Source organism: Callorhinus ursinus, unplaced genomic scaffold (genome assembly GCF_003265705.2).
Source record: "Callorhinus ursinus isolate GAN/ISIS: 27379988/994484 unplaced genomic scaffold, GSC_fseal_2.0 scaffold5, whole genome shotgun sequence".
In the NCBI taxonomy this organism is placed as follows: domain Eukaryota; kingdom Metazoa; phylum Chordata; class Mammalia; order Carnivora; family Otariidae; genus Callorhinus; species Callorhinus ursinus.
The window spans coordinates 18559315-18585932 of record NW_027397067.1 but is presented as its reverse complement, the minus strand read 5'-3'; the positions used below and the strand labels follow the sequence as shown (position 1 = coordinate 18585932).

At 33.5% G+C, this 26618-nt stretch overlaps 1 protein-coding gene and 1 pseudogene across 2 annotated transcripts in view; one reads left to right on the top strand and one right to left on the bottom strand.

Annotated features, from left to right (window-relative positions):
• The window catches only part of ARFGEF1 (ARF guanine nucleotide exchange factor 1), a 145294-nt gene that overhangs the window by 51190 nt on the left and 67486 nt on the right, over nt 1-26618 (top strand). For both annotated transcript variants that reach the window (XM_073892849.1, XM_025870687.2), the window contains exons 2-9: nt 2144-2174; nt 2696-2852; nt 4034-4180; nt 5647-5826; nt 8043-8319; nt 11718-11828; nt 21833-22008; nt 23250-23383. In XM_073892849.1, the coding sequence (XP_073748950.1) occupies nt 2144-2174; nt 2696-2852; nt 4034-4180; nt 5647-5826; nt 8043-8319; nt 11718-11828; nt 21833-22008; nt 23250-23383 (1213 nt within the window). The remainder of the gene's footprint in view (nt 1-2143; nt 2175-2695; nt 2853-4033; nt 4181-5646; nt 5827-8042; nt 8320-11717; nt 11829-21832; nt 22009-23249; nt 23384-26618) is intronic.
• On the bottom strand, nt 18506-18944 carry LOC112823142 (large ribosomal subunit protein uL24 pseudogene; annotated as a pseudogene).

The following is a 26618-nucleotide window of genomic DNA, read 5'->3' as shown; positions in this document are numbered from 1 at the left end:
GTGGTGGGTGGCTTTGGCATGTGAGCAATAGTTGTTGACGGATGTTTTAGAATATAAGAGACTTTTGCAATCATCTAGTAGTGAAGTGAGGATTGTTTCCCAAGGTCACGTGGTTATTTAGTAATAGGTGGTGTCAAATCATAGTGGTCTTTAAAATGTACTACTTCTGATGTTCTTAACCAGAATACCCTGTTTCCTACTGATTTTATACATGGAAGTTCACCTTTTACAAAAACTGCCACCTTACCCCTTCCCCTACTTTACATCTTTTTTCTGCCTTGCTTGAATTTTAGCAATACCTCAGCTTCAATAATAATGATAATATTTTATTTTATTTTTTTAAAGATTTTATTTATTTATTTGAGAGAGAGAGAGAATGAGAGACAGAGAGCATGAGAGGGAGGAGGGTCAGAGGGAGAAGCAGACTCCCCGCCGAGCAGGGAGCCCGATGTGGGACTCTATCCCGGGACTCCAGGATCATGACCTGAGCCGAAGGCAGTCGCTTAACCAACTGAGCCACCCAGGCGCCCAATAATGATAATATTTTAAAATGAAAAATAGGGTTTTAAAAATTTTAATGAAGATTTGGGGGCAGTTAATATATTTTCCCTTCATCTGTACTGTATTTTTTAAGGTGATGTAAATTATTTTTAATTACATGTATTGGTGAACTGTACAGTTTTCAGTATCAGACATTGTGAACTTTTATTAAGTAGTATTTTAAGTACATACAGATACTATTTCATATTGTCCCCCTTCCACTTCTACCAGTGGTAAAATGGAAAGAACTTTAGCCCACAGAGGACTAGACTGAAACACCAAACATCAAATGCTTGGCACAGAGTAGGTAATGAATAAATTGTGTGTGTATGACAAAGTGATTTGACAAAACCACTTTATAAAGGGCTTAATATAGTCTCCGGATTATTCAGTTGTAGTCTAGTCTTTTTTTTAATACCAAATTTAACACATTTGTTCAATGTTCATAGATACACCTATGTAATAGAGCAGTGAAGAAACCAGGATCTGGAATTAGATTATTTAGTTGTGAAACCTGATGAGCCATACACCCAAGCCATGCAGCCCTTGAGCAAATTATTTAACCTTTTTGTGCCTCACTTTCCTAATCTTTAAAATGAAGATGCTAGTACAAACTTTTATGGGTTACTGTGAGGCTTAATTATGTTAGTACATTTAAAATGTAATAGTGCTTGGCACATAGTTCGTTCTGAACAACTATTGGTTACAATAATAGTAATTATAAACGTTATGTTTGAATGTTTTTCTTCCCACATTTCAAACGGGTTTAATCAGTTAACCAGACACCCTCTCCTCCCCCAGCCTATCAATTAAATTTAGCGGTCTTTTATTACAGGTAGGATTTACCTATTTACCTCATTTCATAAGTTATAAACAGCAAAATTTCCCATTGAACTGGACATGTGTATTTTACAGTGCTTTATGTAGTCATAAGTAGAAAAATTGGTTAAATATCAACACATGTACATGGTCAAAAGGTTATAGTCCTGGTGTGATAATCTTGAGGTGATCACAAGAGTGATGTGTTGAGTTTTTTACCCCTCACTGAACATGTGCCCTATATTTTATAACTTGAATACATAATATTCCATTCTTAATATTAATGCTTCTGGTTAGTGTAGTTACTTGACCAAAAAAAATCTACTTTGAGAAAAGAAATTTTTTTTTTAAAGATTTTAATTTATTTATTTGACAGAGAGAGACACAGCAAGAGAGGGAACACAAGCAGGGGAAGTGGGAGAGGGAGAATCAGGCTTCCTGCCAAGCAGGGAGCCCAATGTGGGGCTGAGCCGAAGGCAGGCACTTAACGACTGAGCCACCCACGTGCCCCGAGAAAAGAAATTTTTCTTTGGGAATTAGTAACGCGCAGTTGTACTTATCCTTATGGTTATTAATATATTCTTTGTATAGTTTCATTAAACTATATTGTGTAAATTAATACATTTAGCAGCAGGAGAATTTTAGTACTGAATTTTCTTTTGAATTTGCATTCTTCCCAACTTCTTGTAGAAGTTACAAATTAGTTTACAAAGCCTGTAATCAAATTACTTAATGATCTTTCTGTTGTCATGTTTTCTAACATATGCCTCTTTTCCCCCCCCAGAGGAAATAAAAGCGGAAACTGAAAAACAGAGGTTTGTGGGGTTTCTTTTCTTTAGTAAAAATAATTTGCAAACATATCAGTCTTGGCTAAAATAGTAATACATTCATCTATATGTCACAAATTTTCTGTATGTGATCTTTATAATAAAATTAATAAAAAATGGCTTTTAAGCAATAGAAGCAAAAAGATCTCATAAATAAGTATATAAGGGTATTCCTGAAATACCATATGATATGCTTTAAAGTCTTCACTTAAAAACTTTGATTCATATTTAGAAAGGTAACTATTTATTTTGTAATTTAAATTACTTTTCAAGTAATTAAATAACTACTTTATTTGATTTTCTTGCATTTAGTTAAGCTCTGGCCACTAGCTTTTGACCTGTTGCAAATCATAATTTCTCTGGGGTTTGGTTTCCCTCATGAAATATGGGCATATGAAAGTTGGTTCAGCAAAATTCCCTTTAGAACTGAAATTTTGTGTTTTTATATGAGTTTATCATCAGTACGAAAAATGTGATATTCTAATCAGACTCTTTTATTTTTCCTTTAGTCCTCCTCATGGAGAAGCGAAAGGTGGATCAAGCACTCTTCCACCAGTTAAATCAAAGACAAATTTTATTGAAGCAGACAAGTATTTCTTACCCTTTGAATTGGCATGCCAGTCCAAATGTCCCCGTATAGTTAGTACATCTCTTGATTGTTTACAGGTATGTATAAAATGGCATTATCTAAAAACTATTTAATTTGAATATATTTCTAAACATTGTTCACAATTGATGATTCAGACATTTTCCATGAAAGCCTTGAATATTCTTATTGTGATAAGAAACCAAATGGTTGCTTATATTTAAGAGAGACAAAATAATGGCTCCACAAAGATGTTCCTAGTTTAAGGGTAACAAAAATCATTAGTTAGCTTAGTGAGACACATTATCTTTACTAAGTGTTGATTTGGTCTCATTTTCCATCAGTGAGGTGCAAGAACCATAAGACTTTTAACCTGCTGCTGACTTTACATGTATCATGATTTGCAATGATTTTACTAAATGCCTGCTGTTTTATTTAAAGCAGTAGGTTAATATTGACAGTTTAATGTTTCTATTCACTGCTGGACTTTAGCTCTGAGTTTTATTTATGTCAGAAAAATTCCTGAAATTTTTCATCCTGTTTTATTTACATACACACACACACAGAGGATTCTCTTAAGATTTAAGATACTTGTAAAACTTCCAGATAGAGGGGTTTTTCTCTTTTCAGGTGTTTTCACTGTTTGGTAAATTATACCTGTGGAACTAATAATTCAGTGGCTAGGAAAAGACCATATTCATATGATTTTTTTAGAAGATAGATTAAGTTCATTTGATATGTGACCTTGTTTTCCCTGAAAAATTAAAATTAATGATACCTAAGGCTTTCAGGGCTATAATGGATGATGAATGAACAAATCTATGATTTATTATAGCCAGTGCATGGAAATTGGGTTTTCTGCATTTTCACAGATCTGATGTGGAAAGAGTTTTTGAGTCATTTAAATGTGTTAATACAGCTTTCACAAAAGCAATATCAATAATGGTTAGATAGAAAGCAGTAAGCTATTCTGATTCATCAGAGATAAGGTCTGAGGCCTGGCTTTCTCAAAATATTGCCTGATGGTTTTATTGTGGTTATTATGTTTTTGTGGTTATTATGAATGTAAATAATTTTACATGTTTATAGCTAATAAAGTTTTCTTCAGGAAAAGTTGGTATAGCCATGGCTTTGATTTTACTTTAATGTTTTTATGTAAAAAGTTTAATATATACTGAATTATATATTATAATTTTAATGTATATTTAATTAGCATATATATCAGCTTAATGGGGATCTTTGTTTTCTTTTTCCATTTCAGAAACTTATTGCTTATGGGCACTTGACTGGCAATGCTCCAGATAGTACAACACCAGGCAAAAAATTAATTGATAGAATTATTGAAACAATTTGTGGCTGCTTCCAAGGTCCTCAAACAGATGAAGGAGTTCAGTTGCAAATAATAAAGGTAATTGATTATATAGTGAATTTGTCATTCATAATCTCTGTTTTTAAAAATCAGAAGCCATTTACCTTGGAAATATTTGGAAAGGTCATTTTATGTGGTTTCTAGCTGTAATAGAGATCATTTAGTTGCTTTTTAGACACCATATGAGGGGGTTTTGTTGAATGTCAACAGTTCACTAGAAGATTATATTTCTAAGTCTATTATTTTGAAGGTCCCAATTTAGGCTTGGGCCCCCAGAGTTTTTCAGTTTCTGGAACGTTTACTGTACATATTCCATCTTTGGAGCTTTAGGGTCCATGCGATGGTCCTGTGACCCCTCTAGTTTCCTCTACTTCTGGACCCCTTATAGTCGGCCCTCTAGACGCATGCTTCACCCTGTGAACTATTGGTGTACCAGCTTTCCTGATTCCCTTGTACCTGTTCATCTGCTGAACCTGCTTAGCCAAACATTGTGCCGTAATATACCTGGATGATTAAACTCCTTTAAAGAAAAGTCACTCAGTTGTTTTTTCAGTCTCTTATAAATTTTGAATTCTTAATATGACAGCTAATGGTAGTTGTGATACATTTATTCGTCAGTAGAATTTTCTTGTACTTTTTGAAATCATTTACACATATAAAGTGTTTTTCATGTGTGAATATAGCCCCTTCTGAGTCTTTCAGTTTCATAGCTGTTTTCACTTCACAAGTCATATCTTTATTCTAAAAAGGCTGCCCAGTCAGTTGGCCTGTCTTTTGCAATTTGATATCAGTCATGGTTTATTTAGCATATATCAGTGCTGACTCTGCATAGCAATGTACAACATAAAAGGACAAAGGAGTCCTTGCTCTTGAGAAATTGCAAGTACCCTAATGTATGAACATTCATGTAAATTAAAGTTGTTGACTTTGTTGGAGGATTCACTTAGGATTATTTTAAATGCTTTATTCTAATTTAATCTGATATTTTAATGCTTTATTCTATTTGTAAACCTCTTCAACAATAGCAGTACATTTGTTGAGTCTGGTCTATAAGAAAGATTTCAGAAAAATTTGGGAGTGAGTACGACATTGTGTATCCTCCAAAGTTGACAGTCTCATTTGAAGATCTATCATATGAAGCATATCTGTGTTTTGTTGTGACAGAGGTAATGCTGTGCATTTTAAGAAACTAAGTAATATTTTTATTAAAATGAAACGGGTCGAAACAATATGATTGAATAGTTTCTAGTCATCTGGGTTTGGATTATTTGGAAGTTACTGGCAGTTGATGATATATATTCAAGGTTGATAGAAATTCTCTTGGTATATACTGAAAATTCTGTTAGTGTATACCTGAAAGTGGTAATGGTGTGTGAAAGCTTTAATTATAATATAAAAATACTCATATTTTTATGCTGAAACTCTGGATGTAGAAAATTGCTTCAACTGTGTCTTTCTTTTTATTTTTATTTATTTATTTTTTTGGTGTGTCTTTCTTTTTAAAGGCTTTACTTACTGCAGTAACATCTCAACACATAGAAATTCATGAAGGAACTGTACTGCAAGCTGTGAGAACATGTTACAATATCTATCTAGCAAGCAAAAATCTCATCAATCAGACAACAGCCAAAGCTACTCTTACTCAGATGCTAAATGTCATCTTTGCACGCATGGAAAACCAAGCAGTAAGTATTAAAGAGAGAGATTTAAAGAATACCACAGGCATCAAATATAGAAAAGAATTTATAGAGAAATTACAGTGAAATCTTCTATGCTTGTAGGAAGAATGTTGTCGTTTATAGTTCTACTTACTGGAGATCTGTGGTATTATTTTGCTTTGTTTTGAGGTTTACTGACTTGTTTGACTTCAGAAAAAATATATTTTTAGTGGTTCACAAGTAGAATTTGGAAGATATTTATTGTCATCATCCTCATGGAAGTGTTTATAAATTGATAATATTTTTATTGTACTCAAGCTTAGTAGATGAGTTTAATGTAGGTATAAAACTACCTAATTTGGTCTATTCTATAAAATTATTTAATCATTGAGTCCTTTAAAAATAAAATATGTATCTATATTGTGGAAATACATTTTGGGGGGTAAGAGATCAGCCAAAGAATCATTTGTACATATTTTTAAATTGTTCAGGTCTTCATAATTACAAATCGACTTTTAACTTTTTTTTGAGCCGATTTTAAACTTCTAATATTACAGAGAGATCTCCTTTACCCCTCTTTCCTTAATGCCAGCATCTTATATAACCATATTACAATAACCAGAAACAGGAATTGACATTTGTATATTACTGTTAAATAAACTACAGAGCCTACTTGAAGTTTACCAGTTTCCCTACACATGTCCTTTTTTTGTTTCAAGATCCAATCCAGGATCTGACTTTGTACTTAATATGAATTTAGTAGAGGATGGGGTGATGCCAAATTCCCTGAAGAACACAGGATAGCTGACAGTCCTTCTCCACAACAAAGAATAATCCTGATCTAAAATGTCAGTAGCACTGATGTTGAGAAACCCTAGTCTAGAAAGTATGGAAGTCTATAGAAAGTTTAAAGGTTTATTTTCATGCAATAACATTTATAAAAGGATATTTCTAGAGTTTCTTTAACCCTGGAATAAATAGAACTAGAGTTCAACACCGTGCTTTTCTGTGATTTCAAGCATGTGCTTGCTCCTCTAAACCATGGTGCAGATCTGTTGAAGTTCAGGCTGAGGGTGGGAATGCGTTGCAAGTCATAGGTTCTTCACCGCTAATTTGGAAATTGACTTTCTCATGAATGGGCTGAAGTATTGGTCTGAAAATTCTCTTCTCGTTCCATCTGTGCATCTAGTCATGCCCATCAGTTTCCTTATCTGTAAAATACGAGATTTAGACCATGCGTCTTATAAGGTTCCCTACATTTTGAGCAAATTTAAATTTATTTTATAAATTCATACAATTCTGGTATTTCCACATAAACTGGACTATTACTAAGGAATATGAAATGTTCATTTTTGGCACAGTAAAGTATTTACCTTTATGGAAATTAATTCTGTGAGAGTCATTCTTACTAGGCCATGAGGCCAGAAGACATGTGTCTAAAAGCAGTAAAATGCTAAAAAATGAAATCCTGTGATTCTGATCATTACTGTTTTAGCATCTTACCAGTAAGCCAGTTTTATAGGTGGTATTGTATATATAATAATGACAAGTCTCCTAAAATAAAACTCAACATTTGTCCATACCATTTTTCATCCTTACTAAGATGACTGATTGAGCAGAGACATTTAAGAACTCATTGCTATTTTATTTATTAAATGCAATTTTATTATTTTTTTAATTAAAAAGACATTTGAGAACATGTTATACTGAAAATCCCTCCGACTCTTGTTTCTAATTTGGTCATTTCCTAACCTCTACTCCCTATAGGTAAGTATTATTATTAACTACTTTCTTGTGTATTTACATTTTGTTTATGTATGTATGGGTAAAAATGAGCATGTGTTTTATTTCCATATCCACTTTTTCCCCTCCCTTAGTGAAACTTCTATTTGATTTTTGGAAAATCCACTATTGGTAATAATCCAGTAATTATTCTGAGGCTATTAGAATTTATTTTAGTTTTTAAATTGTTTAGGTTATACATTTACATGATTCAAACACCAAAAATAGTGAAGAGAAGATATATACTGAAAGACTTCCATCTCTGTTCTTACGTACATCCTTCTAAGAAGTAACCACTGTTATTTGTTTTTGTGTGTTTTTAGTATATTTTATGTGCTTTGCTTCTGATGGATAAAGTGTCACCTTATATATAAAGGATTTATAGTTCAGTGTAACATTATCCCTTCAAATTTTAAACAACTCATTTTACTAATATTGGAAATTATTTTATTTCTTTCCAGTTGCAGGAAGCCAAACAAATGGAAAAAGAAAGGCATCGGCAGCATCATCATCTGTTGCAGTCTCCAGTAAGCCATCATGAGCCTGAATCACCTCAACTTAGATATTTGCCACCTCAAACTGTTGATCACATGTCCCAAGAACATGAAGGGGACCTTGATTCCCATACAAATGATGTGGATAAAAGCCTTCAGGATGACACAGAACCTGAAAATGGATCTGATATTTCCAGTGCGGAAAATGAACAGACTGAAGCTGATCAGGCAACTGCAGCTGAAAGTAATCTTTTTGAGAAGGGGTTGTGGGGCATGTGTGTGTGTTAAGAGAAGAGTGTAGGCATGTGTATTTGGGAAAGAAATGTGGAAAGGGTAATATGACTTAATGGATATCAGACACATGGTAATGTGGATTTTTCCATCCTACGTGGTGAAGTTATTGACTTAAACATACAAGACACCTATTAACAATACTATGCATTTGTTAGCATCTCATGAGTAGTATGATTTATGGACTTGTTTTGGAGGAGATATATGTTACTAAACGGGGTCATGAATGTCTGTTAGTGTGTTTTATAAGAACTTGAGTTTTCTTCTTAAAATTAGTTTCACAGCAAACAAAAGACCTATTTATTTAGTAAGGTTTTCTGGAATATGACTGAAAGTTTTAGGGCATCAAAATGTTACTGGTTTGGAAAAATATTATGGTCTATAAAGTACTGAAATTAAATATAAAAAGAAATCTTTTGAGTAACCAACCACCTGACATACAAAAATATTTTTATATCCTGATGTGTAGTAACCACTAAAATTGAGATGTTCTCTGATAGTATTTTTCTAAGTAAATTTATTTATTAGAAAAGAGTGGGGCGCTGGGTGGTTTGGTCGATTAAACATCTGATTCTTGGTTTTGGCTCTCTGGTTGTGATCTTAGGTTCATGAGATCAAGCCCTGAGTCAAGTTGGGTTCCGTTCTTCTCGCCCAGCATGGAGTCTGCTTGAGACTTTCCCCCTCCGTCTCCCTCCCCCTCTGCTCCTCTTCCCATTCTTGTGTGCTCATTCTCTCTCTCTCAAATAAATAAATAAAAATCTTTGAAAAAGGGTCACAGGATAACAAAAATTAAATTACATTTATTTATTTTACGAATTTATTTTTCTAAAAATAATCACATGAAGTCATTTTTTTCTCCCAAAACATTATTTTGAGCTTTAGCTATTCTAGGGAATTTGTTTGTTCCCTTTGTTCCTTCTTAGGTTGGTGTCAAAAAATGACAGAAATTCTCTTGCCTATTTACTGTATGTGTGTGGAAGTAGGATAGTTAGGGCTTAGTAACAGATTATCTGAATTCTAGATTTTTCTTTGAGAGAAGACTTCTGTAATATATTTTCAGCTCTTGAGGTTTTTTTTAACCACATCTTTTTTTTATAACAATAGTGGCATGATTGGATGCCTTTTCACTATTTTTCATAGTGCTTTACTATTTATTTTAAAAGGGATAATTTTGATAAATCCAACCATTCACAGTAGTCAAGCTGATAGTAAATCTGTACTGCTTATATGATTTACAGTTTTCTAGTCTGTCCTTGCCAGAATTTCACCTACTTTTACTGTGAGTTTATAAAGGGGCTGATTGAAAGGGCTAATCCCTAATAAAGCTGAGACTTTATTTATTCCTTCATTTCTTCATGGATTCAGTAAACATTTAGCATACTGTGTCCTCGGTACTCTGTGGGACTTGGAGTTAAAAAACTGTTGGAGATAAAAACATTGTTCTTAGGGTACTCATGGTCTGCCTGGATGGTCAGGTGTATAAATGATGTATAATGGGATAAATATTCTGAAAGTGGCATGCACAAGGTAATTCTGCTGAGGAGGGTTAGGCAATACCTTTGTAGAGAAAGCAATGATGGTTTAGTTGAATCTTGTTGGATAGGAGTTGGAATTGGCTAGCTAGGAAATTTTCTGACAGAAGAAACAACATGGGCTGAGACCCAAGGAATGGAAGCATCTACTGTGTATGAAGTCACCTTATAGGATACAGAATTATAAATAAAACATAATTCACTGTGGCATAGTAATGATTATTTTGGCCCTATAGGTGTTTTCTCCCAACAGCTGATAAAAATGAAAATTCTACCCTGAGAAGCATTGGTTAAGAGTGCTCTGGAGTTAGATTATATGCTTTGAATCACATCTTTATCACTAATTAGTTATATGACTTTGGACATAGTGGTTAACTTCTAATGATTTCCTATGTGTAATAAATATTATTGTTACTCTAATCTATTTCTGTTAGATAATTTGTGTGAGAATTGACTCTTGATTTACTAGTTATTTTATACACATATTAGTGACTGTGTGTATTTAGTTTTGTTGAAACTAACTTTCAGACTCTAGATAGCTAATTTTAGCCAACTAGAACACAGAAATACAAAGTTTCGGGGCACCTGGCTGGCTCAGTCAGTGGAGTGTGTGACTCTTGATATTGGGGTTGTGAGTTCAAGCCCCCACGTTGGGTGTAGAGATTACTTAAAAAATAAAACCTTAAAAAAATACAAAGTTAAGACTGGTGGAAAAATTATCTTGTCAAAGTATTTACATGTTTTTACTCCACTAAAAATTTAAGTGTTATTATATTTGAATTTTTTATAAAGTAAGTTTATCAATTTGGTATGCTCATTTATCAGATTTCCTCTTGTGGCATTCAGTGTTTTATAGAATGTAGCAAACATAAATTAGTAGCAGTGAACAATAGGGAGGACAGGCTCTTGGAAGCCAGAATCATAAGTAGTGGTCCTTTATAGTAGTGTGAGTGGGGATGGGCTTGTTAGCACTATCAACCAGTATGCTCTCTGATGCCATTTGGAGTAGGGTCCTGGATCCCAAAGCATCCCAAAGTGCTAATTGAGCCTTCCTGAGATATTTGCAGCATTTCAAAAAATCCGATGGAAATCCTATTTTTATCTGCAAGCTAACTCTGGAATGTCAAGTTTTATCAGTTTCTCTCAGGTTGTTCAGAAGTACTGATGGGCTTTTCAATCTGTTTTTGATTGTTAAATTGGGGGATGAATTCTTTTTTACTTATTAAATTTAGTTTTACATTGGATATATAGATTCTTTGGGGGGAAGAAATAGTAGAGAAGGGATGGAAAGCATTGGTGGACTCCCAGATAGCCTATGTCTCTTCTTCAAGGACCTCAAAAATATTAAGGCACAACAATGAGCTTGTTATTATTGATGAACTGAATTAATCAATGTAGGCTCTAATTACATTTAACATATACTTAGAGTGTCAAATGTGTTAGATATGTTTCATTCAAAATACTTTAACATCAAAAACTGTTGTAATGTATGGTGATTAACATAACATAAAATTTTAAAAAAAATATTTTAAAATGTTTGGCTGCTAAAGGAATAATCTAGAAAATTTACTTATGTTGAATCATCATTTAATAGTTTGTCAGGTAAATCATTTTTTAAATTGACTTGAATTTATAAAATATTTTAAATTTGGTTTAGTTATGAATTGTGAAGGTTTAACTTGTAATCTCTTCTAGTTTCATGTATCTATTATGTTTTCTTTTATTCTTAGGTTTTAAGGAAAGTTTTTAAATTTTAAATATTTAGTAAAGTTTCCAAAAAAATTAAAATAATGCTTTCTTGGATTTTTCTTTCTTAAAGCGTTATCTAAAAATGACATATTATATGATGGAGAAAACCATGACTGTGAGGAAAAGCCACAAGACATTGTACAGAGCATTGTAGAAGAAATGGTGAACATCGTTGTTGGAGGTAGTGTATTTCACTCAAAATTAGTTTTCTCTCTTTGATATTTCATCCCACTATGGAGGTTATTTATATAATGTTTTGGGGCAAAAATACAAGCTTTCTCAGCTTAGAGTGTGTGTATAGGAAAAAATATTTAAACATCTTTAGTTATAGAAGAGTTACTCCCTTTTTTCTCCAGGTTCAGTTATAATCTTTTATAAAAACCCATTATTCCCCTACCGCACTAAAAGAAAGTTGATGCCATTTCATGTTTTTGTTTTTGTGTTTGGTGGCAGAGATATATTCTTTATCCTCCTAAATGTTCTAAACTTTATAAACTAGAAAATAATTGAAATTGATTTGGTTTTGAGTATGCATATCGTTTTTTGAAAAATCATGCTTTCTTATACCTTTATTATCACAACCAATGTATAGTTGATATAGGGCCAGTTTCTATCTTATGGATTGTCTTATAAAGATGTCTTAAAGTTTGTTAGGAATTTAACTCACATTTTCCATAAATAATATTATTTATAGAGAGGATTAGATTTGAGACCAATCCACTGAAGTTTATTTAATTCGTGGTATCTTGCACAGGACTAAGCATAGTACCTTGTTACATATACTTCTAGATGTATGATTAAATGTACAGTTTGGCTCTTGAATGAGAATAATACTGTTCCAGCAATACCTAACTCCCACTTACAACATCATTTCTAAGAATATATTTTCTCCTTTAATGCAACACTAGAACCAGGCATTCATCTGATTGCCTTCTCGTTTTCTCATCTTTTCATTCAGCAAATACTAAGGAAGTGCGTACAGTTGTGTGGCACTGTAGGAGGATACAAAAGTTAATCCAAGATAGACCATGCTCTGGAAGAAGGGGGTTCTGGAAAGTATGTATGTAAGACTAATAACAAGGTATAAAGTGATAAGTGCCATTACAAAGAAACAGCTAACATCCTATTAAAATTCAGGAAAAAAGTGATTATTTCCAGCTAAAATGATCCAAAAGGGCTTCATGTAGGAGATGACACTTGAACTTAGACTATATGGATTCACACAGGTATGGGGAGTGGTATTTGATGTATTGGAAGCTCTATTGGCTCAAGTATAGAGGAGAGGACTTCAGCCAAACTAACCACCTGGGAATTGGCAGGTGGTGGTTTGGCTGAAGTATAAAGTAAAGTATGTGATATCATATAATAGAAACTACGGCTAAAGAAATCTTGAGCAAACTTACTAATTAAAGGTTTAAGATTTTAGACTTCATTCCATCGTAAAATGAGTTACCATTAAGGATCTTTAAACTAAGAGATAGAATGATTAGAATTATGTTTTAAGAAACTAAGTGGGAAAGTAGAAAGTTCAGTAGGAGACCAGTGCAGTAATGGAATCCTCAATAGGACAGAAACAGTGGAAATGGAGAGGGAAACGTGAATGAGAAGTGAGATAATGAATGTTAAATCAAGAAGACTTTGCAACTGATTAAATACCTAGGTGGGAAAGAGAAATTACAAGGTTTGTTGAAGATCCCCAAAAATACCCCAGGGTTTTGTGATTCACTAGAAGGACTGACAGGATTCATCATATAGTTAACGCTCACCACTAAAATTTTTACCATGTAAAGGTACAGTACAAAATCATCAAAGAGAAAAGGCATATGAGGCAACATCTGGAGGAAATCAGGTGCACACTTCAGGAATCCTATCTTAGTGAAGTCACACAGGAGGTTCTTAATTCCTCCACATCAGATTGTGAGTATTGTGAGTATACTACCAGGGCAGCTCATTAGCCTCAGTACCCAAAGTTATGTCTGCTCCCTTTACTTACATGTACCCTAATTTCAGATTTCCAGAAGGAAAGCTGGTTTTCAGCATAAACCACATTATTTGTGCAAATGGCTTAGGCACAGTGAGGCACTCTTACTAGTTCTGGGAATAGTGGGAACCCTCCCAAAATGTAAGTTCCTGGGTGCCAGCCAAAGGCCAGCCTTGAAAGCAGGCCTTTCTAAGGATAGGCAGTCTCAGGCCTGCTGTGTTAACTCCTCTCTGCATGGGTGGTCTGCCAGTTTCTCAGCCTAAATGGGTAGGTGGATGCTTTAGAACTGGTAGAATTAAATCATGTTGGAGAAGTTGGCTTGGGGAAAAAAGTACTAATTTTTATTTTGACATACTAAATTTGACCTTTTAGTGTACCATCCATGTGGGAATTTTATGAACTACATAATAGAAATATAGAAGTCTGCCCTAAGATATCAAGGCAGGTGCTATAGATGGGAGTCATTCTGTTAAAATTAATAGTTGAAGCCATAAAATCATTGAATGAGAAAGTATAGAGACTAAAGAAGAGGCCATGATCTTGGGGAGTATGAATTTAAAAACAAACCAAAACCCTGTAAACTTACAATCAGGGAAGAAAGAGCATTATGTGTCCATGCATTTTTTAAAAGTTTAATAATATATAAGAAGGGATGGCAGATTATAGTCCATGAACCAAATTTGGCCCGTTGCCTATTTTTGTAAATAATGTTTTCTTGGAACACATGCTCGTTTATGTTTTGCCTATAGTGGCTGTCTTTGCACTACAAAAGTAGAGTTGAGTAGTTGGAACAGACCATATGGTCTGCAAAGCCTAAAATGTTTACTAACCGGCCCTTTTGCAAAAAAAAAACTTTACCAGTCTCGAATACATACCAATTCAGAGTGTGAAGTGAAATTTCTCTCATTTTTCTGCAACTTTTTACTCAGAGCATTTTCATACCTAGAGAAAAGTCCAAAGAATAGTACAATGAAAACCTGTATGCCCTTTCTCTAGATTCACTAGTTGTTAAGAATTTTGGTACATATGTTTTATGTATCTTTAAATGGATGTACACACACACACACGTATGTAAATATGTGAGTTTTGTTCATCTTTGCTGAGCCTTTTAAAAATTGGTTATATATATCTTGATACTTTACTCCTAAATACTTCAGCATATATCTTCTAAGAATAAGGGCATTCTCATACATAACCATCATTCATTTTCACACCTAAGAAAATTAACACTATTTCAAGAATATCTAATATAATACTACATTTTAAAATGTTCCCAAATTCTCAAAATGTCTCTTTTATATGCTTTTTTTTTTCCTTTTTGAAGTATGGGATCTCAGTACACTTGCTGCATTTGATTCTGCCTCTTTGGTCTTGTTAGTCTAGAACAAGTCCTCTTGCCTCTTCCCCCATCTTTCATAACATTTACCTTTTTTTAAAAAGTATGATATTGTCCTGTAGAATGTTACACATTTTGAGTTGATATGACAGTTTCCTGATTTAGATTAAATGTATTTGGCAAGAATACTGCATAGTTAATGTTGGTGCTTCTTATTACATCATGTTATGTTAACTGGTGCATAACAAGTTACCCCTGTTAGTGATAATGTTTGATCACTTGGTTAAGAGGATGACCACCAGGTCTCTTCATTGTAAGGGAGCATTTTTTCCTTTATATCTATAGTTGACCCTTCAACGAGTGACATGGATTGAAACTACATGGATCCACTATATGTGGATTTTTTCCCCCCATAAATACAGTCCTGCGAATGTATTTTCTCTTTTTTAATAATTTTCTTAGGATTTTTTTCTTAGTTTACTTGACTGTAAAAATACAGTATATAATACATGTAACATACAAAATATGTGTTAAACGACTGTTTATGTAAGGCTTCTGGGCAGCAGGTAGTCAAGTTTTGGGGGAGTCGGAAGTTACACGGCTTTTCAACTACATGAGGGGTTGGCACCCCCTACCCCATGTTTTTCAAGGGTCAACTGAAATATGAAATGAGTAATCTGAAAGTGATACTTCGAGATCATAGAAGGATCCATCCACTTAGTGGTTTTAGCATCCATTGATGATCCTTGCCAAGTTCACTTGGCAAAAAGATCATTTATACAAGGATAGGAAAAATCTCTGGCCATCTTTACAATCTACCAGGAACCATGTAGGCTTTATAAAGTTTTATGATTGTCTTATTTTTTCTTCCTTTATTGTATTACTTTCACCTTGAAAAGCATATGCCAGTTTGCCTTGGAGCCAATTATTAGTTATAAATTACAAGAAGGGACAGTCTTTTTGTTTGCTTTTATTACTACTAATTGAATACATTAACCTCCTCTCAGATTCCCTTTGTTCTTTCTACTTAGCCTTTTTCTAAAAACATTTTCTTATTTAAATTTAACATATATTACTGGTTTCAGAGGTACAGGCCTGTGATTCATCAGTCTTATATAACACCCAATGCTCATTACATCATGTGCCCTCCTTAATGTCCATCACCCAGTTAACCCTGTCCCTCCACCCCTCGCCCCTCCAGCAACCTTCAGTTTGCTTCCTGTGATTAAGAGTCTCTTATGGTTTGTCTCCCTCTCTGGTTTCGTCTTGTTCTATTTTTTTCTCTCTTTCCTATGATCCTCTGTTTTGTTCTTAAATTCCACATATCAGTGAGATCATATGATAATTGTCTTTCTCTGATTGACTTATTTTGCATAGCATAATACCCTCTAGTTCCATCCATGTCGTTGCAAATGGCAAGATTTCATTTTTTTGATGGCTAAGTAATATTCCAGTGTGTGTGTGTGTGTGTGTGTGTGTGTGTGTGTGTGTGTGTGTGTGTACACACCACATCTTCTCTATCCATGCATCTGTCAATGGACATCTGGGCTCTTTCCATAGTTTGGCTATTGTGGACATTGCGACTATAAACATTGGGGTGCAGGTCCCCCTTTGGATCACTACATTTCTGTCTTTGGGGTAAATACCCAGTAGTGCAGTTGCTGGGTCGTAGGGTAGCTCTATTTTCAACTTTTTGAGGAACCTCCATACTGTTTTCCAGAGTGGCTGCACCAGCTTGCATTCCCACCAACAGTGTAGGAGGGTTCCCCTTTCTCCGCATCCCCGCCAACATCTGTCATCTCCTGACTTGTTCATTTTAGCCATTCTGACTGGTGTGAGGTGGTATCTTATTGAGGTTTTGATTTGGATTTCCCTAATGCCAAGTGATGTTGAGCATTTTTTCATGTGTCTGTTGGCCATTTGGATGTCTTCTTTGGAGAAATGTCTGTTCGTGTCTTATGCCCATTTCTTGATGGGATTATTTGTTCTTTGGGTGTTGAGTTTGGTAAGTGCTTTTTAGATCTTGGATACTAGCCCTTTATCTAATACATGATTTTTTTTCCCTTAGTTTTTAAAAGTCCTTTTTATATTAGGGTTCTGTGACATATTTTACAAATATTTTCTCTCAGTTTATTATTTGCCCAAGTCTTTTAATTTTGATATGGTGTATTTTTGCTCTGCAAAATTTTTTTTTAAAAAATTCTGTTCATGAATGCCTGTATACATATTTTAAAATCTAAATGGGAACCTACTACACTTACTGTTTTATAATCTGCTCTTTCACATTCTGTAGTTCCCATTTTATGTCAGTTTCTAATTCATTACATAGATGGTCCATAATTTATTTAAATAATCTCCTATTGCTAACATTTAGATTATTTCTAAGTTTTTGCTTTTTTATAAACACTGCTCTGAGGAGCATTCTTGTTATTGATATCTTTTAACACTTTAGAATAAATTTATAAAAAAGGAATACTTTAAAAAAATACTTTGATCAAGGCATATGGGCATTTAAATTTATATAATCTTTGTTTAATATCACTTTACTAGATAGATTATATCTTACTGTTGTAATTTGTGTTTCTTTGATGACTTGCAGGGAGTAGTCATTATTTTTGTAGGTAAATATTGGCAGTTTCTTGGTTATACTTTTCTGAATTGCCTATTCATGACTTGCCTGTTTTTCCTTTTTTGGGTTTTTTTGTTCTTCTTTTATGGTTTATTCACATCAAGAAATTAGCCCTTATTCAGTGTATTGTAAATATTTTTTTCTAGTCTTTGTTTTGCTTTCATTTTGTTTAGCCTTTGCGTATGTTATTGTTCTGAGCAGATATTTGACCACACGTAGAAAATGTAATAAATATTGTCCTTTTTTTCATGAAATCTGTTTTTGCCTTGCTTAGAATGGATTTTACCACCCTAAAATTACAGAAATATTCTGCCGTACACTTTTCTGATACTTCTTATTTTTTGAATTTAGATCTTTAATTCATCTGAAATGGTTATATTGAATCCTCCTTTCCCAATTAATTTGAAATGCCAGTTTTATCCTATGTGATTCTGCTTGAGTTTTCTGTACAGTAACATTGAGCCATTTATTGTATCCATTGTTGAATTGTTTAAAATATTTTAATTTTATAGTACACTTTGATCTTTGTAGTGCAAGTCCCCCCACCTCTGCCAATTCTTTTAAACGTCTATTAAATGTATTCTTCTACATGACTTTAGAACCAGTTTATTAAGTTAAAAAAAAAAGTTTATTTAGTGATTAGAATTGTATTGTGTTTATAAGTTAACTTGGGGAGATATATCTTATTTGAAGTATTGAACTTTCTTATCCAGAAGTATAAATTCATTCAGTCAGATCTTTTATGTCACTTAGTAAAATTTCATTGTTTTCTTCCTTTTGCTCTTGCACATTCCTGTTTAATTATTTCTGTTTTTTGTTTTAGTTTCGATAGTATTTTGGATGACTTTTTTTCTCACTTCCTAACTTACTTTTTTTTAACAGTTTTTATTTAATGTTGTATATAAAATTACTTTATTCCTGCATCTTCTCAATTGTTTCTGCCTTATATTCGCCCTTTTTCCTTTCCTACTTGGTGAGATTTGGCTTTACGTTCAAGGATCTTTTTGCTGTCTCTGTCCAGTGTTAGTCTAGTGCTGACCACGTTGCTAGGGTGAATGCCCACATGGACAGTTGTACCATGAGCCTTGTCTCGTGGTACTCATTCAGTGTAGATGATGTATTTCTTCCTGTAAACCTGGACTACTTTGTCAATTTGCTGACCTTTGTGGTATCCTCGCACAAATTGTACTTCATCATCCTTTTGAATGGGCATGGATTGAATGTTGTACTTCTGTCTCAGCTTTTTGGAAAGGAGGGAAGACATCATCTTCCTGTGAATGTGGGAAGGTGCACTGAAATGCCTTTTACTGTTCTCGCACCAGTCAGAAGTCACAAAGGGATTGAACTTCATTTTGGTTGCTGGCACTTCAGCAAAGGCCACGAAAAGCTCCCACTTCCTAATTTAATTGGAATATAGAAAAACTGTCATTTTTCCCTATTTATCTTATACTTATTCACCTTCTAAACTCATATTGTTTCTAAAACTTTATTTCGTTATCTTGGGTTTTTCTAGGTGAATAATGTATTTTGTCTGTTCTTTTACAGTATTTATTCCTCATTTTTGTTCTTTTGTTTCTGTTATAGAACATTTGTTTGAACCTCTAGAAAATATTGAATAGTGTTAATGATGGCAAGGAACCTCACTTTGTTTTTAACATTACTGTTTTATTTCACCAGTAAGTTTGATAATTGCTGTTGTTTTTTTGGAGGATACTCTGTCAAATTAAGTATATGAGTGTGTGTGTGTGTGTGTGCCTGGATGTGATTTTACTTTTGTTTTTTAAGTCAGGATTGACTTGAATTTTTTCATACCAGTGAAAAATACTAGATCAACAATTATGAAAACTTACTGGTAAATATAGCAGTAATGTTAAAAACATTACATTTATCTCTTGTTTATATTTTCCCTAGTAATTTCAATGGGATTCATCAAAGGAGAAGTTAATTTTTAGTGGACTCAATTTACCACCTTGAAAACAGAAGTCTCCACTTATATTTAGGAGACAATTAGAGAGGGAGAATTAGAGGAGAAGACATAGAGAATAATAACTCTATTAAGTACTTTTTGTGTATCCCAAATGATTTTATGTGCTTTACTTCAATTTATTCACTTAATCCTCCCCAAACACTGGGATATTTAGGTGCTGTTACTATTTCCTTTTTTACAATGAGAAAATTGAGAAATTTTAAGTTAACTTGTAGGAAGCAGTAAAGTGAAGAATGTTTTCAGTTCTCTTGAGAAATTTCCTAGGAAGGGAGGAAGGAAAGTATCATCAATGAATATTGATTATTCCTCTCAGAAATGTGAAAAAAGGAGAAAAATGGACAGTTGCAGAGGTGTAGCAAGAGTTGAAGGAAGACTTTTTTTTTCAGTGAAAAGATTTGAATATGTTAATAAGTATTGGAGAAGATTCAGTCATATACATGAAATTGAAAGTGTAATGTTGCAAGAAAAAACTTGAGTTGGGGGAAGATATTAATGAATGCAAGAAGAGATGGGTTTGAGGGTGAATGAATAGTTCACTTTAGAAGTACAAAGGAGTATTTTTTCCCCTAAAATGAGAGGAAAGAGAAAGATTATTGTTGATGTCAGGGAACTTTATGGTGGGACAAGGGAGACTGAAGTAGCCTATGTTAAGTTACCTACTTCTTAGCTAAGGTAATTTGTTTGCTTGTTTGTTAAGGGAAGGTGGAAGAGGGGCAGTGGGAGGAGATGTAACTGGGTATTGACAGAAAATGGAATAAGTGCTTTGAGGGACAATTATCATTTTCTGATAATCATTATTAAATTTTTTATGACTTTTTCCAGAGAACTCTTTGCATATTAAACATTTTTATATATGTAAGATATATATAATAAATAATATGTCTTTTAAAAGCTGTAGCAGTATTTAGCACATTAATACATATGCATTATGCATATTAAATATATATTAAAAGTTGTAATAGTATTAAGCATGTCTAATATTAGCATGTTAAAGATCCAAAAGGTCCACTAGGAAAACTGTTTTGTGTAATGCAGAGTTTCCCAAATATATTTTATCAATGAATATCTTTTTCATGTACCAGTTGTTAATTGTAAAACATACTTTGAAATCATCCAGTTTAATCTATCCATGGTGTTCTTATTTGGAGAGCAGAAAGCAGCTTCAGAGTTGGGACACCAGATATACTCTTTTCATTACTGAATTAGTCAAAAATTGGGCATGTGTTATCAGTTATAGAGAAAATAATAGCTACCACTGATTTAGAATTAGTTGTTCTTTATGTATTGTGCCTATGTAGGGTATGTGTGTTTTGGTGATTCCTCATGAACATTATCATCTTTGTTGCTGATGAAGAAACTGATGCAAAGAAAGATGAAATAAATTATCCAGTTAAATGGGGAGACATGATTGAAACACAGGTCTTTCATACTCCAAAATCTGCTCCTTATAGTATAGTATGTTTCCTTTGCTTATGGTTCTCTTGTAATTGGTAGCATGAAATGAGCAATTTTCTGCCAGATGGCTGAGTTATGGCCACAGATAAGTATGTATTTCTTTTTTTTAAATAACATACATTACACCTAGAATAGTTAATGAAACCAGATATCATTTGCATTATCTCTTTGTTCTATGGAAGTCATTTATTTCTGTTCATATTAATTAAAAGTATGATTACTCAGAGTGACATGCTGAAAAATATTCAGGGGTGTAGCCATTTTTTCCATATCTGTGTCTTAATATATTATTAGAGTTATTAATAGGTATTCTAAAATGAGGAAGAGGGGCTCATGGTAAAATAAATTTTGGAAACCCTGCATATTATATACTCCCTTTAGAGAGCAAATTAAAAAATGTAATAAAGAAAGCTATTTCCCAGCATATCTCTAACTTACTTAATAATGGGATATTTTTTTGAAGAATCTCTGTTAACATCTTAAGGCATTAGCATTCATTAGAACCAAGTTTAGTAAATGATAATATAGACCAAAAGTAAGCTTCTGTTTGGGCACATACCAGTTAGCCTTTGATCAGCTGAATGTGTTTCCTAGCTAGAGCTACTCAAGGATTATATTTGGATGTATTCCGAATGCATACTTACTACTAAGTATGCTAACCTTTAAATGGTGCCAATACATACTGTTTCACATTGCTTTTTTGCCACTGTTGCGTTTTAAATACTCTTTATGCTTTTTCAGTACACTTGAGTTAAGTCAGATATATTTGCATGGTTTTTTTATTCTTACCATTTTAGATATGGGAGAAAGGACTACTATAAATGCAAGTGCAGATGGCAACATTGGAAGTATAGAGGATGGTAGCGACAGTGAAAATATTCAAGCAAATGGAATTCCAGGAACACCAATTTCTGTTGCATATACACCGTCTTTACCTGATGACAGATTGTCTGTCTCTTCCAATGATACTCAGGTATAAATGGGGGGCAGGGGGTATCCAGTTAATCTTATAGATTTATAGGCTACCAGCACCTTGTGGTGAATATATCTAGTGATATATAGTAAATATGCTGGCTGATTATAATTTGGGAAAATAAAAACTTGGGTTTTTCTTATTGATATAAATCAAAGCAGTTTATTCCCTGAATATTGATAGTTAACTTTCCAACTCTAAGCTGTTTCATATATATTCACATCTTCTCTGTGCTCCCCCCTATTGAAATTGCATTTTAAAAGAGCTTTTGGGTATTGACAGAAAATGGAGTAAGTGCTTTGAGGGACAATTATCATTTTCTGATAATCATTATTAAATTTTTTATGACTTCTTCCAGAGAATTCTATTTTTATCATATATTCACAGGACAATTCTAGTATCATTTGATGAAAACGAACTTTTAGAAATCTAGGGAACTTCATCTTACTTTCATTCACGGCTACAATGAAATCTATACCATGGTAGTGACAGGTTCTCCTCATCCTCCCTACCCTATATTTAGTGTGTTCTTATTTTAGATAAGGGAGTCCTACCCTAAATCATTGCCCTATGTATAAGATTCAGCTTTCTTGGCTTTGTTGACTTTCATCAGTTAACAACTTTTAAACATTGCCTTGACAATTTCTGTTGTTTTATGTCTCTCTGCACAGAGTAGATAAAATATCAAATAGAACAAAAACATAAAACACCCAATGACAGGTAGGGGAAAGCATGGTTTAGGCCATGGATGAGATATCTTGTCAGGGCATGATGTGCTCAATTTTGTTAGTAATGATATGAACTGGATAAATTTCCAGAGTTTTTTTGGTGGCAAAGAGAGAATATTTTTAAAGAATTTATTTTTTGGGGTGCCTGGGTGGCGCAGTCAGTTGCGCTTCTGCCTTCGGCTCAGGTGATGATCCTGGGGTCTTGGGATCAAGCCCTGCATCGGGCTCCCTGCTCAGCGGGGAGTCTGCTCCTCCCTCTCCCTCTGCCACTCCCCTGTTTGTGCTCTCTCTCTCTTTCTCCCTCTGTTAAATAAATAAAAATCTTTATTTAAAAAAAAGAATTTATTTTTTAAGGTATTAATTTATTGCTGGGAAGGAAGGTGGTATGTCAGATTAAAGAGAAACAGTATGGCACTTCCCCATCAGGTTTCTCTTCCAACAGAACCCTCTCCATTAATTACTGAACTGAATAAAATAAATGTCTTTATTTACATGGTATGTTAACTTGTTTAGGAATCTGGAAATTCTTCAGGACCTTCACCTGGTGCTAAGTTTTCCCACATTTTACAAAAGGATGCCTTTCTAGTATTCAGGTCATTGTGTAAACTGTCCATGAAACCACTGTCAGATGGACCACCAGATCCAAAGTAAGTCATTAGCTATTCTGCTTGACAAATACAGTTTTTTAAGCTTGAAACTTACTTACTATAAGGTAGTCTTTGGATTTTCTTTTGTTCTTCTTGCCCCATAGAACTCTCAAAAAAATTATTTTAGGGTTATTTTGCTTTTTAAAAAATGTATTTGAAAAACGGTGAGTTCGAAAATTGCTAGATACCTTACACTGTTTCCCAAAGCATACCAACAATATTAGAGAATTGTGCCTAGTTGAACAATTGAGAGAATTCTTATTTCAGTATCATGAGTAACTTTGGAGTAAGTGTAGCCCTGTTACATTTAGCCCCATGCCAAGTTTCTGAAAACTACCAGTTGAAAGGTAATAAAACCTAAGAGAAATAAATTTTTAAAATTTATAATGAAAGATACTCCATGTTCATCAAGGTCTGAAAAATGCTTGGATGTGATACCTTTCTCTGTGGGAAGCAGGAAGTACTTTGAGATAGGACTCACTTGTCTGATTCCTATCAAATATATTAGTTTAAACTGTAGGAAAGTGCCATTTTTGTAAGTCATAAGTCACCAAATATCTTTCATTTCATATGAGTCAAATGTCACTAATTCTTGCTTGAGACTGAGTTTGGGCAGTATTGGAGAGCCATGCCTCCCTAATGTTGCAGCATGGTGTAATACAGCATGACAATTTAGCAGAACTTTCTGGAGAGAGAAATCTTAGAGGTGGCTTTGCCTGAGTGTCTTGGTGAAAAGGATATTGAAATGGGGGAAAATGTAAGCACTACTTCATTTTTTAAAAACTCTAGAGCATTTTGGTTTCTAAATGTCACCTAAGAAGAAAGATGAGAGACAGTTACAATATTTATTAAGTTTGGGGAGAAAAGAAAAACTTTGTAAGTTTTGGGAAACCACATTTGTTCTATTTTCTATAGTTTTATTTTGTCACATTGTACTGATTCAATGGGAAACATCTTTTAAGCCCTAAAGCTAAAATTCTAAAATCTTTTTAGGCCCAAATCCTGAGAGTCAGAAATATAACACTGATTTTCCTTAATTTTGAAAATATAAACTCTACAGAAAAAGGATGAAGGCTGTTCAGATTGCAATATAAAGTTGGCTGTACCCTATGTATGTTATAAGAATATATTCAAAATTTTTTCAGTTTCTTATTTTCACTATGACAGGAAAAATAACATCTCATTCCAAATTGTTGAAGACTTACTTTAAGGAGGAAATAACTTAAGAATTTAGTGTTATTGCTGGGCCGCCTGGGTGGCTCAGAAGCGACTGCCTTCGGCTCACATCATGATCCTGGAGTCCCGGGATCGAGTCCCGCATGGGCTCCCTGCTCGGCGAGGAGCCTGCTTCTCCCTCTGACCCTCCCCCCTCTCATGTGCTCTCTCTGTCTCTGTCTCTCTCTCTCTCATTCTCACTCTCTCAAAATAAATGAATAAATCTTTAAAAAAAAAGTCATCTTTAAAAAAAAAAAAGAATTTAGTGTTATTGCTGAAGGCCATCTTTGCCATGATTTAAAAATGTTATTAACCTTAAAAGTCTCAGATGTTTACTTTTCCAAATCAACTGTTTAAAAATGTTATTTGAAAACATATTAATAAGCAGAAAAAGAATTCTTTAAAGTGCCCAAAATGAAAAGAAAACAAAAGAAAATACATGATTTTAAGGAGTACTCTATGGCGGGGGGCTTTCCTTTAGTACTATATAAAGAGTAATCTAGTTTTGGAGAGCTGCAATCTTTAATATTACAAAGGATTCTTATGAGGAATAATGTAAATTAATTATCCTCCCACTCAGTAGACTTAAACCAAACATTAGGAAATTTGAACATAAAAAACCTTTTTGGTCATCAGGAACATTAAACATTAGAATTGAATACAGAAGAAATCAAATTTTCCACCTCTAGAACCTGTTCATTTTCCAAGAGAGAATATGTAGTTCCTATCTTGAATGATTTTTTTCCCCAAAATTAATGACTTGTTACATAATTTTCTTTTTTGCCTTTCTTCTCTTGATATTTTGTGATCTTGCTAAGATGATGTTCCAGGAAATGTTCGTTAAGCTTGAATTATAATTTGAAACTACCCCGTGAAAATCTGCAGGCCTGAAATTTCTAGCTTCTTTTGCCTATAAAAGTGTACTTGATTGTGTCATAAGACAATCATTTAATCATTTCTTCATTAATTAATGCCTTATAGAGAGTAGGTACTTAATAAATGTTTAGATGGGTGCATGAATAAATCCATGAGTTATATTGAGCACTTACTATGTACAAGGCATTTTGTTAGAGCTGGGGATACAAAAATAAAACCTACAACAAAAATTTATGTGTTGGATAACAGTAAGCTGCAGGTTGTAATAACTACTGGAATTGAGCAGAAAAGACAATTAACTAGACTAGGAAATAGTCGTAATATAAAAACCTTGGAAGGCTTCAACATGAAGGGGAGATACTTAACCCATACCATATTTTCCTGGGCTATTCATAATCTAACCTCGCACTGTTTCTAACTTGATTTAAGCTTTGTTTTTTCCTTTGGTAATAACTATATTTGCCGCACATAGCCATCTTGGAAAGTTGATATGTAGTAGCAAGTATGATATTATTGGTTCCAGTTTTATTTCAAAGATGGTAATATTTTTGTGATTCCCATTTACATGAAATTAAATACTTGTTAGAGTTTCTTAGGTTCTTGAAATACTCGACCCTTAAAAACCATAAAATTTTTAAGGTAGAAATCAGGAACAGTTAAGTAAACTTAATTATCTGTGGTGTGAATGTAACTGATACAGCATTTGGAAAAAATAAAAGAATTAGCTCCTAGAGCATGTAAGTGTGTTCTGTATTTGAAAAATTGCATGGGATACAATCTTGGTCTGTTGGCCTTAAGAGGCCTGTCAATGGGAGAAAAATTCTATGTTGTAAAATCTGATAATTATAATGCTAGATACTGATCAGAATATGGCATAGTATATTGATCAGAAAAAAAGTGAAAATTTAAGCTGAAAGGGAGTTTTTTTGCTTTTCATTATTAAAATACTTAGAATAAATGGGTAAACTATTAAGAGATGATAAATGTTCTAAAAGCCTCTATTTCAAAAAAGAAAAGAACTTTAAATGGTTATTGAAAAAATAAGCTTGAAATAGTCTTACAACTTGTTCATGCAACCAAAACTTTTAATTTTGTTTAGGGTTTTTGAGTAGCATACGTAGGGAAAAAGTACATTATATACTAA